The sequence below is a fragment of the Cucumis melo genome, chromosome 12 (genome assembly GCF_025177605.1).
Source record: "Cucumis melo cultivar AY chromosome 12, USDA_Cmelo_AY_1.0, whole genome shotgun sequence".
NCBI classification, from domain to species: Eukaryota; Viridiplantae; Streptophyta; class Magnoliopsida; order Cucurbitales; family Cucurbitaceae; genus Cucumis; species Cucumis melo.
The window spans coordinates 3,324,019-3,336,893 of NC_066868.1; the positions used below are offsets into that span (position 1 = coordinate 3,324,019).

Genomic DNA, 12,875 nt, shown 5'->3' on the forward strand with positions numbered 1-12,875 from the left:
GTTATGGTTCTATACATTTACTGCTTACTTTTGTTTCTATTAACATTTGGATGCACTTTTTCTTTTCATTCGCTTGAAGATTAAGGCAGCCGGGATACCTTCTTCTCAGAACTTCACAACTGCAGACACAATCTTTATGGTTTGGAATCGTCGTGTTACTTTATGTATGTATTTGCGTTTGATATTTGTCTTTCGGTCTGATATTTGCGTTTGTATGTTTTTCTTTGCAGCGCATTTTAGTTTAGCGCATTTTAGTTTCGAAGTGGCCCCTATACAAAGAATGTATTAAAGAGAATCGCCCGTTTGACTGGGACGAAGAGTATAGGTTGGTTGACTATGTTGTCGGGTCAAAAGAGGACTTCCAAGATCCTTGGGCAAGTGTTGATTACGTTTACTCTCCATTCAATGTCCATGGCAACCATTGGGTTCTATTATGCTTGGATTTGGTAAGTTGTCAAGTGAAGGTATGGGATTCGCTTCCGTCACTTACAACTGCCGAAGAGATGACAAACATATTACTGCCCATTCGACAGTTGGTGTCAAAGTTGTTAGATAGTACTGGCTTCATTGATAGGAGAGGTAGATCATCGACATACAAGAAACCTTGGCCAGTTGTCATTGTTGACTCAATTCCACTTCAACGAAATAATAGTGATTGTGGCGTATTCACAATTAAGTATTTTGAGTACATAGCTGCTGGTGTTGGTTTAGATACATTATGTCAAGAAAACATGTCCTACTTTAGAAAACAATTAGCATTTCAATTATGGACCAACACTCCTATGTATTGAAATATTTACATAAATCACAAGTATCAATTGGCTGTTCGATTATTGGCTATGTTGCATTTCAATTAGTATCAATTGACATTTCAATTAGTAGTATCGATTATTCTCTATGTTGCAAAACTACTTGTAGCTAAACGATCGCTTAATTTTTTTATGATTTTAAGAAGATCGTTTAGACTTTACCAAACGATCGTTTAGACTTTACTAAACGATTGCTTAATATTTTGACGTTTATTAAGAAGATCGTTTAGACATAGTTTATTAAGAAGATCGTTTATACTTTACCAAATGATCGTTTAGACTTTACTAAACGATCGCTTAATATTTTGACGTTTATTAAGAAAATCGTTTAGACATCGTTTATTAAGAAGATCGTTTATACATATGTGCGCGATGAGTATTTCTCTACACGAATATTTTGTGATATGTATCTAAACGAATACAAATATTAACTCAAATATTCTTTCTCAATTTTGGCCGCGTTTAATTGAAAATATCACAAAGTATTTATTTTATAACAAAGTTTAAAATTATAATATGTTATTCTCTCTATAAAAATTACATAAAAAAATTATATAAACGAATACAAATATTAACTCAAAAGTACAAGAACGAAATATATATTTTTTTATTTAGCAAAAGTATTTATTGGCCCAAAGTTCCAGCACATATTGTTGTCTAAACAGTTTCATGTTTGATACAGTTACACAACCAAGGTCACTAGCAGTTACAAGGCATTCAACAAATTTAGCACAGAAAATTCCACAATCCAATGAACGCCCTTTCTGTAATGTGGCCTTTGATCTGCGTATTGGCCAAGGGCCATATGTGAAATGATCTGAATGGAGGTTGACTCCAATTGCAATCGCGAGTGAGGGGATGCATCGTGCATGCATTTGAAGAGCTTCATCAACAAGTTTCTGCTCAACATAATTTGGCATTGAGTCGAACACGTAGATCCTGCATTTTCTCATATCAGCTGCAATAGCCAACCAGTGTTCTTTTATGTTGATGCAGGTAATCACGTAGTTGACATCTCCCCACCCTGGTATGTGGTTGTAATCACCAACAGCAGTGTTGAAATAGTATTCCACATCTTTTTCTATCCATATAGTTAGGTGTGTTGTTGGGTCTGTCCATTCAGCTTTCGTATTATCTGGTGTCACCAGATGAGTATCGAAAATATGGTTCCAAACAATGCAGTCTGGTTTATTGATTCCAAGCTTCAAGAACAAGTCAAAAAATTTAGTCAGAATATAATGATGCAGTTTAACTTCTATACAAAAAAAAATTAAAGAATAACAACTTACTAGAAACGAGGAATGTAATATTCTAAAAGAACGCTTGCAATGGTGCTTGAGATGCAACATTTTATTCTGCAAGTGGGATAATAGCAAATCCAATGTCTACAAAGAAAAGATAAACGATCGTGTAATGAATGAAAGGAGAGTATAAGCGATCGCTTAAGAAATGTACATGTGATCGTTTACTTAGTAAGCGATCGCTTAAGAAATGTACATGTGATCGTTTACTTAGTAAGCGATCGTGTAATATTAACTTAACGATCGTTTAGTTAATAGAAGCGATCGTATAGTTAATAGAAGCGATCATTTAGTTAATATAAGCGATCGTTTGGGAAGAGTACTTACGTCTCTATGTACCCATGTGTTTTCTTCAAGCTGTCTGAAAAAGTCTTTCTTTCTGGTTGTGGAGACTACTTTCCTTTGTTCATGGGTTGTTTTTCTTGATCTTTTCCATTGTAAGTATTCCTTCCATAATTTTGGATCCACTTTCCACATCGGATTATATGTATCTACTTCTCTGATTTCCACATCTGGGACAGGTGTTGTAGATTCTGATATGATCTGAGCAGATGTTGTGGGTGGATTACCTTGTTCATCTTCATCTTGCACCTCTTTATTTGCTATTTTACATAGCTTTCTTCTCTTTATTGGTTTTTCTTGTTCATCTTTATCAGGCACAGTTACTGGTTCTTTTTCAACCAAAGTAACTGCTTTATCATTTTTTTTAATCTCAACCTGTTTTTTTGTTGTTTCCTGCAATGTAATCGTATTAAACAAGTAACAAACTATTCATTCAAACGACTACAAATTTGTTGTGTGTACATACCAGTTGAGATTCTTCATTTACAATTTGTACAGTTTGATCCAATGGAGCCAATTCACAAAGTGCAAGAGGTTGGCTCACAAATGGAAGGGTAGTAATCATTTGTGGCAGGTCTGTTTCTTTCTGAATTTGATGACTTAGACTATCCGATATATCTCTTATAGTCATTAGCAAGTCTGCATCCCTACCGTCTATGCTTATATCACTACCACATTCCTCTTGATGTTCTCTAAACAAAATGAGAAAAAACATGAGAATAAGAAAAAAATACAATTGTTAGGTATTTATAAACTAGTAAACAATGAATGAAATGTTAACCTTTGGGTTTCCTCTTGATGTTCAGTATGTTGTTGTTCAGTAGGTTGTTGTTCAGTATGTTGTTCTTGAACAACATACTCATTGTCATTCTGATCAGTATGATCATTCCCTTGATTTTCAGTTTGATTCTAATAAACAAATAAAAACGAACATAAAATTAAAAAAATAATGTATTGTTAAACCATCGTGTATATAAAAGTAAACGATCGCGTAACTTTGATAAACGATCGTCTATCAAAGTTAAACGATCGAGTAACTTTGATAAACGATCGTCTATCAAAGTTATACGATCGTGTAACTAATGTATTATGAAAACAAATTTTACCTGGACCAATCTCTCCAGTATCTGCTTCATTTCATACAACTCCAATGACTGCTTTGTGATTGTGTCATCCATCCTACAGACTATAGAAGTCAGTGTGGATAAATCCTTACGAACTTCTTTTATTTCCTACTTCAGTTTCTTGTAGGATTTTGAATGACTTTGTTCTTCTTTGTCATTGGACTTCTTTGATCTGAAATGTTTCTTCTTGGTGATTGGATGCATTTCAGACTCGTCAGCCACTGTTTGACTTTGTTCTCTTTGGGGTGACAGTTGTTCTCTTTGTGGAGATGAGTCTGATTGCTCCAATGATTTGTTGTTCATTGCTCCAATGGATTCATCGTCCTCCATTTGCATGTTATCATCCCCTCGAATTCGACTCTTCATGAAAGCCTTCTCTTGGGTTGACATCTTCAGTTTAGGTTGAACAACAGTCTGCAATGTAATTGTATTAAACGATCGTGTTATTATATTAAACGATGACTGACAAGTTTTACTTACATTTTTGTTGTCGAATATGTTCTTCTGCAGCATTTCGTAAGATGGAGCTTGCGTACAATTCCATCTCAATATCCTAGGGATTAATCCCTTACTGTTTCTTGTGGCCAGGTGCTCATTTGCAGTTGATAGTACTTCATAAGCCCACACCTACAACATTTAAACAAATATGTTAAACTTTGATGTTCAATTGGCATTTACTTAAAGTGTATGAACAAATAAAAATCACCTAAAAAGCAAGCACGTAGCCTTTGATGTTATAGTATGACACTGCTTTGGAACTTCGTGTCTTCTTCAGCTCATATGCTTCTTTTTTTCCTTGGAGACTTGTCTTTAAACTGTTGAGCAGACGAGTGTAGAAGAAAGTTGACCAATCGAAGCTTTTAAATGCTTCTTCATCATCAACTCTTCCCAAAATATCCATGTCAAACTGTGTTTTCTTATCCTTCCCGACCATCACAGTTTCTATAAAGACGGCCAAGGCGACCTTCACAGCATCGTCATCATTTGTAAACTCAAAATTCTTGAAAATTTCCTCAATTTCTAAGCATGTTATTAGTTTCTTATTTTCTGATCCGAATAGAAGACTTTGTAGGCGCTTGCTATCGCAATCTTTCTCCAATGGATTGTTTGTTGGCCACAATCCAGTTATGATGTTGAATTCCTTTTGGGTAAAACGGACGATCTTCCCTAAAACTGAGAAACAGATTCCATCTGCGTTACCGTCTTCAGGTATCTGCCTCAGCAAGAAATGATGGATCAACTGGCCGTTGAAGACCATGTTCACATTCAGCAATAGACCAAAAATTGTTTTTTCGAACATTTGCAGCTGGTCTTTTGTCAGTTTATCCTTAATAAGATTGCCGATCTTGTGCACTTGGCATGACACAGTGGCAGGAAAATACTTGTCGCTAGGTACAGCCATCCTGAAATGATAGTTAATCGAAAAGTAATAAATTTAACAATCTGGAGAACTATATTGAAGACAGAAGTCGAATCCGAAACCCTAAACGCTTCACAATAATAATTTAAGAACACAATGATAGTTTTTGAAAACAGAAGTCGAAACGTTTGAAATATAAAGAAAGGAAAAGTGTAACGTTATAGTAGGAAAAGTTCGGGAAAATACCTTTTGACGTTGACGAAAAATATGGACTGAGACAAAAATGGTCTGAGAGAACAATGGACTGAGAGAAAACGAAGGTGAGTGATCAGTGTGGTTGTGTATTGCGTAGTGACGAAAAACGAACGAAGAAGGCGGAACGTATATATCGGTTGTTTTTACCAAAGGGGCAATATTGTAAATTCGCGTACTTTTTTTGAAATGTTGAATCGCGGTTGTAAACAATTCGCGGGTGTGTTTCGTTGTTTTAAAAGATCATTTAGTTTTTGTAAACGATCGTTTAGTTGTTTATAATCGATCGTTTAGTTAATTTCAAACGATCGATTGGTTGTTTTAAACGATCGTTTAGTTTTGTTTGACCGATCGTTTAGTTTTGTTTAACTGATCGTTTAGTTGTTTTCAAACGATCGTTTGGTTGTTTTTACACGATGTTTTGCTTGTTTTTAATCGATCGTTTAGTTTTGTTTAACCTATCGTTTAGTTGTTTTCAAACGATCATTTGGTTGTTGTTAACCGATCGTTTAGTTATTTTTAAACGATCATTTAGATATTTTTAAACAATCCTAAAACCAGTTTTTGTGTTCTTAAATGAATAAGTCAATTGTTATTTTCGTCTTCTTCATCCATCTGGAAGCACAGAAAGTAAGAATGTTGGGACAAATCATTAAGAAAACACATCATTAACAAACATTCATTAATTAGTGTAATACTTAGTACATTGGTAGAGAAATTTCTAATCTTGTATGCTCGACTTGTCGGTATATGAAATTGGATTGGTACACGTTAATCTGTTGTGACCTATTTGTTTACACCAACCACACTTATGCAATTTCGGAGCTTCACCAACACTTGGAATCCTCTTTTTCTTCGGTCGACCAACTCTTTTGACTACTTTTGAAGGTAAAACAATCATATGTACGTAGTCTTCGCTTGTCTTCCAATCTGACTGATTCCCAACTGGGTAGACGGCCTCCGCATATGCAGCCAACAAACATTCATTAGTGTAATAATTAGCACATAAACTATAAACATTTATATTACGATCACGTGCTGCAGCAATGGCATGTGAGCATGGTAGTTGCTCAGCTTGAAACTCCTTGCAAGTGCATTCTTTAGTCTGAAGGTTTACGACCTCCTCCTTATCTAAATCTTTGACATGAAATTGGTAACAGTCAATTGGGTTGACCTTCATTGTCAAAGCTCCTTCTTGTTTCTTTTGAATAACTAACTCTGCCCATTTGGTCAATGTAGACGTCACTTTAATGCCTTCTTCTCGACGCTCCCAAAACCAACGTTGTAGCAAAGCTCGAACATTTTCAAGGAATGAAGCAATAGGCAAATCTCTAGGTTCTTTCAGTATAGAATTCATGGACTCTGCTATATTTGTTGTCATCATGTTATACCGTCTTCCTGGACAGTGAACACGAGACCACCGTGCTATTCCAACATCATTTAAATATTTCCCTGAACCATTAGGAAATGCAAGAAGATGTCTCCACGCTTCTACAAACGTTGATTCACGATATGTTCTCGATGCATTATAAAACAAAGTAGCAACCGTGTCATTCTTATATTTATCATGCAAATTTTGACTCAAATGTTGGACACAAAGGCCGCGGAATGCAGAGGGAAAATTTGATGAAATACCCTTGGCGAAGCATGTTTTCCGATCTGTCACAAAGCCTAGATTAGGCACCTCCCCTATTGCACCTTTCAATTTTTCTAAGAACCACTGTATTGAATCATCTGTTTCTCTATCAACTACTCCAAAGGCTAGAGGATAGATCTGATTGTTACCATCTAAACAAACGGCCACTATCAACTGACCCCGATATTTGTTCTTAAGAAATGTTCCATCCATGACTATGACCGGTCTAATGCAATTTAAGAATCCTCTAACACATGCACCAACAGCCATAAAAAGATATTTAAAGAAACGATCATCTTCGAGTTCCATGTGAAATATTGTACCTGGATTTGTAAATTTGAGTGCTTCACCATATCTACGCAAAAGATTATATGACTCTTCAGGAGACCCTCGCACTCGTTCATATGCATTTTCTCTGGCACGCCATGCTTTCTCATACCTCATATTTATGCCATAGTCTTGCCTCATGTCTTCTATGATATCACGTGGTTTGTATATGCGACCGGGTCCCTTGAATTTGGACTTTATTAATTCTCCAACAACCCAAGATTTTGCTTGCCTATGGTCACGATTCAAAAACTCAAGAGAACATGAATGAACTTTCACATACTTTTTAATCTTGAATATATTTGAATCCTTCAGTCTAACCGCTCGCAATCTCCAACCACACTTGTTGTCGATGCATCTAACGAAAAGAACCTCTTTTGTAGACTATTTTACTACAAACTGAAATTTTTTTTCATTGCCAACACACTTAATCTCATTGACAAATCTCTCTTGCAAAAAAAGATTTGTCCTACATCCAACTCTTCACTTGTAGAGCTTTCTTCCGACTAGCCACTTCCTTTTGTCTTCAACTTCCGACTAGAGGAGCTGTAGTCAACTTTACCTTTTCCTTTGCAATCTTTTGTAGGAGCATCTCTTTGTTCTGGGATGTCAAACAATTCATTGTACATCTCAACTGACTCCCATGTAAAAATATCATCTTTTGAATGATATGACTCATATGATTCCCATATAGCCGAATGGGTCCCTATCATGTTATCACACAAGCCAACCTGAACTTCACCAATATCAACTTCATTCTCATCTAATGTATCCATTCCAATTGGAGGATGAGGGTTTAAATTTTGAACTTGGTTGCTCCCAGATACTGAATTGTAATATTTGTTTAACACTTTCATGCTTCGATTGCTTGTAGGCTCAAATGATAGGTATAGGGGGACCTCCAATGGATTTTCACTAAGAATATAAAACTTCAAATCACGTTCATTGCTTAACTCAAATGGAGGAGCTTCCTTTTCCCCTTTGATCTCATATATACATCTTATCTTTATGTCGAACTTTGTAGGGTCAACTTCTGCAAGGTCATATAGTTCAGATTGTAAATCTTTGTGCGTTATTTCTTTAGGGACAACAATGCCTTTTAACACTCCTCCTTCATATTCTCTTCGTCCCTCATCTCATGCACCACCGTGACACACTAAAATCCGAACATGTGCCATCCTTAAACTACCTTAAGTAGTTTTGTATCTTCAAAAATTGATTTGAACTTAAGAACCTACAAGATGCGTGCAAGATGTAAAGAAATAAAAAAAATAACTGCAAGATGTGTGCGGGCCTAAGAGAGTTACTAAACATGCAAAGAATAGATCTACATGGATTAGGAGGCGTACCAATTTGATTTTGAAATAAATAATGGAAGTTTGGAACGTGCGAGATACGTGCGAGATAAAGCATGAGGGCCTAAGAGAGTTACTAAACATGCAAAGGATAGCTCTAAATGGATTAGGAGGTGTACCAAGTTGATTTTGAAATAAATAGTGAAAGTTTGGAACGTGCGAGATACGTGCGAGATGTGTGCGAGATACGTGCGAGATAAAGCATGAGGGCCTAAGAGAGTTACTAAACATGCAAAGAATAGCTCTAAATGGATTAGGAGGTGTACCAAGTTGATTTTGAAATAAATAGTGAAAGTTTGGAACGTGCGAGATGTGTGCGAGATGTGTGCGAGATACATGCGAGATAAAACATGAGGGCCTAAGAGAGTTACTAAACATGCAAAGAATAGCTCTAAATGGATTAGGAGGTGTACCAAGTTGATTTTGAAATAAATAGTGAAAGTTTGGAACGTGCGAGATACGTGCGAGATAGGTGCGAGATAAAAAAAAAATACGTACGAGATAAAAAAAAAACATTCATTCCTTCTATTCCTATTCACTACAAGAAAATGGCGAATTCCCGACGCCGAAAAGCACGTCGGCATAAAGAACGTCGGAAATAAGGGCTTTCCCGACGCACTCAACAACGCGTCGGGCGATGCGTCGGGAAAACAATCTTTCCCGACGCACCATGAAGGCGTCGGCAAAAATAAATCGGGAAAAGGGGTTTTTCCCGACGCCGTGAACAGTGCGTCGGGAGCGGCGTCGGGAAAACCTTTTTTCCCGACGCAACATGAAGGCGTCGGCAAAAAGTAAATCGGGAAAAGGGGTTTTTCCCGACGCCGTGAACAGTGCGTCGTGAGCAGCGTCGGGAAAAGGGGTTTTTCCCGACGCCGCGTTAAACGTCGGGAAAAGGGGTTTAATGAGCGTCGGGAATTCCCCTTTTCCCGACGCGTTTTGAGGGATTTCCCGACGCCACGTCACTGCGTCGGGAAATCCCCTTTAAATTCGTTTCAGTTCTGTATTCACAGAACCGAAACCGAGAGGAGGAGAAAAAGAAAGGAGAAGAAGAAGAAGTCGCCGCCATCCTTTTGTTCCGCCGCCGTCCGTCGCCGACCGCCTCGCCGTTGTTCCTCGTCGCCGTCTGCCACTTTAGGTAAGTGAAATATGTAAATTTATTTAGTTTTTTTAGAGTTTTTTTTGATAAAAATTAGTTTAGGGTTTGTTTGTTTTTTTGTTTTTTTTTTTGTTTCAAAGTTAAAAAAATGTATGTATTATTGAAATTGTTTAAAGTTCTTTTTTGTTTTTGTTTTAGTTTTGCTTTAGTTAATTAGTTTTAGGATTAGTTTTAGAATTTAGATTTTGAAATAGTTTTAGGATATAGATTTTGAATTAGTTTTAGGTTTTAGTGTTGAATTTGAATTTGAAGTGGTTTTAGGATTTAAGATTGACGTTGAGATTGAAGTTGAAATTGAATTTGAGATTGATAAAAAATTTGAATGTGTAGAGATTTTTGAGGTTATATTGAATTGGGGGGGGGGTGTTTATTGAATTTGAGATTGTGATTTAGGATCTCCAATTACTTAGTCGTTTGAACTTTGAGAAATACCTAATAAACTTTTAATTTTGTGTTTATACAAAATGTTTAACATTCTTCAATCTTATATACGGATGGTTTTAATGGGTCTACTCAACATATTTCTTAAAACATGAGATTTATGAGAATGTGTTAGAATGCTAAGTTTCTGAAAATATTAGAGCAAAGAGATAATTTAAAGCAAAGCTAGATTTAAGACTTGCTTAATGCAAGAGTTTCTTGATCTGATAGAAATTCTATGGGGAAGATTATCTTGTGTACAGTGGTCGTGTAATTATTATGAAATGGAATTACTACTTATCTGGGGAGAGGGAGGTTTAAGTTAAATTGAAAATGTTTGTTTTCTATGTCCATAGCCATTATGTCATATCGACGATCAACTTTTATGGAGACGGACGATATGTTCCTCCAGTTTGAGGACGATTTAGATAATAACATCGCGGGAGGGTCATCATCTGTGGGCGACAATACGGGTGAGTCTAAGAATTTTCTTCATTTTAACTTACAAATATTTCATGTTCTTTTTTCTAACTTTATATGTTATTGTCTATTTATTGAGCAGAGTCTTCTTCTCAACAAACGACTCCGACTCCTAGGAGACGTGCGCAGTCTCGACTCTTGGAGTTAGAGCGCCACGTTGCAATAAATGGGCGCATTCCGATGACGATCGCCCCTGGAGCAGAGAAGCCTATTTCTCCACACGCCGTTCGCTTCAGCCAGGCGATAGGCGTGTGCGTGCGAAAGACATTTCCCGTCCGCTGTCTTAAGTGGACGGACGTTGGGAGAGAATACATTGAGGTCGTCAAGGGCGACCTCCAGGTAATTAAATGCACTACACATTTATATATGATTTCATTTGAAACATATCTAACTTTAGCCAATCTAATGTGTTATGTTTGTAATGTGCAGCGATTCTTTGTGCTTGATTTCAATGATCAAGCAATGAACAGGTTTGTTGAGCATCAGATGCTCACGACCTTTAAAGAGTTCCGGGCCGACTGTCATAAACATTTCAAAAAGTACAGCGACCCGGAGGAGGCTCGTGCCAACCCACCAAACGCATTGGTTGGACGTGATGAGGATTGGCACTTCCTCTGCGACCATTATATCAGCCGTGCATTCCAGGTATTTGTCATGATTAATTATGATAACAAGTTTTTATATGTATAAGAAATAAACAATATAATTGTTTTAATGCAGGAGCAATCACGGACAAACAAGGCTGCTAGACAGAAGCAGCCTTACAATCATAGTAGCGGGTCCAAGTCGTTTCTACAACGACAGCATGAGCTCGCTGAAAGAAGAGGGCAGCCGGTCGATCGTGTGGAATTGTTCCGGGAAACACACGTTCGAGCTGGGACATTCGTGTCGCAAGCCGCCGAGGATGCGCATGTAAGTTATACCCTTATTAATTATCCACTTTTATTATATATTTTTGCGCGTTACCTAACATAATTTTTAAATTTGTTGCAGAATCAAATGCTGGAACTCCAATCCCAGCCTATCCCAGAGGGTAGTCAGCCACTCTCTGAGGATGAGATATGCGATCAGGTGTTGGGTAGACGACCAGGCTACTCAAAAGGCCTTGGTTGGGGACCCAAGCCGAAGGCCCGCAGAACGGCAAGTGCAAGCAGTTCGTCGACATCTTGTTCGCAGTCCACACAAAAAGAGATTGAATTACAAGCTAAACTTCATGAAGCTTTGGAACGGATTGAAGTACAAGATAGAAATCACCAAGCATTAGCTTCACAAGTGGAAGCTATGAAAAAGATGATTGAAGACCTAACTCGTGCACAACAGGGACCACCACATGATCCCTAGCTTCATTATGTTTATGTTTTTTCTATATTAAGAACTATATTTTGTTGTAGTCAACTTATTCGTATTATTAATTTTAATTCTATTTTTTTAATTTGTGTTTGTATATTTATTAATTTATTTTAATTTAATCCAAAACGTCGCGAAATTTTTTTGAGCAATCCGAACATCATTGTGAATGTTTGAGCAAAATATTATAAGGAAAAAAGTAAAAATAAAATATTTTAAAAAATATATAAAAAAATATTTCCCGACGTTCATTACGTCGGGAAAAAAACGTCGGAAAACAGGTTTTCCCGACGCCGGAATATGCGTCGGCATAGACGGCGTCGGGAATAAGGTTTTCCCGACGCCGTCATGCCGACGCATATTCCGGCGTCGGGAAAGCCTTTCCCGACGCTGCTTTGGTACGGCGTCGGGAAAGCCTCTCGCGACGCATTTCTCCCGACGTGCTTCCCGACGCCGTTTTGTACGTCGGGATATCCTTTTCCGACGTACTTTGCATTTTCGCCGACGTATTTGTGCGTCGGGAGTACCCCCGTTTCTTGTAGTGATTGCTTACTCCTCCTCTATTTGATCCAACTAAATCCTCATCCTCTAGTTCAATTCATTTTTCACTACCCATTGAACTTTCTAAGAACCTAAAACCAAACTTTGACTAAACTAATTTACGACAAATAAGTCCAATTCCAAAAACCAGACAATTACGGATGAAAATAGCACTAAATACCCCAACCAAACTTTTACTTACAGCAGATAAATTGAAAATCGGTTAGACATGAAACTCACCCAAATAAGAGAAAACGCTCGAAGTTGATTGAATGGTCCGAATAGGAGCGACGAAATGCACTGGACAACGACCGACGAAGGGCAAGCGACGAAGGGCAAACGACGATGGGCAAGCGACGATGGGCAAGCGACGATGGGCAAGTGACGATGGGCAAGAGACGATGGCCGGAGACGATGGCCGGAGTA

At 37.5% G+C, this 12,875-nt stretch overlaps 2 protein-coding genes across 2 annotated transcripts; one reads left to right on the forward strand and one right to left on the reverse strand.

Moving 5' to 3' along the window:
• Positions 1-1,401: 1,401 nt before the first annotated feature.
• LOC127144458 (uncharacterized) lies at positions 1,402-9,435 on the reverse strand. Its single transcript, XM_051080430.1, has 8 exons — positions 4,283-9,435; positions 4,057-4,203; positions 3,559-3,990; positions 3,234-3,361; positions 2,919-3,144; positions 2,438-2,845; positions 2,099-2,194; positions 1,402-2,011 (listed from the first exon to the last, which is right to left on the reverse strand). Exons 3-8 carry the CDS (start codon positions 3,628-3,630, stop codon positions 1,421-1,423), a joined length of 1,521 nt encoding a protein of 506 aa, XP_050936387.1. The 5' UTR covers positions 3,631-3,990; positions 4,057-4,203; positions 4,283-9,435; the 3' UTR covers positions 1,402-1,420.
• LOC127144459 (uncharacterized) lies at positions 9,435-11,994 on the forward strand. Its single transcript, XM_051080431.1, has 6 exons — positions 9,435-9,641; positions 10,439-10,555; positions 10,645-10,901; positions 10,992-11,207; positions 11,283-11,474; positions 11,556-11,994. Exons 2-6 carry the CDS (start codon positions 10,444-10,446, stop codon positions 11,901-11,903), a joined length of 1,125 nt encoding a protein of 374 aa, XP_050936388.1. The 5' UTR covers positions 9,435-9,641; positions 10,439-10,443; the 3' UTR covers positions 11,904-11,994.
• Positions 11,995-12,875: the final 881 nt, after the last annotated feature.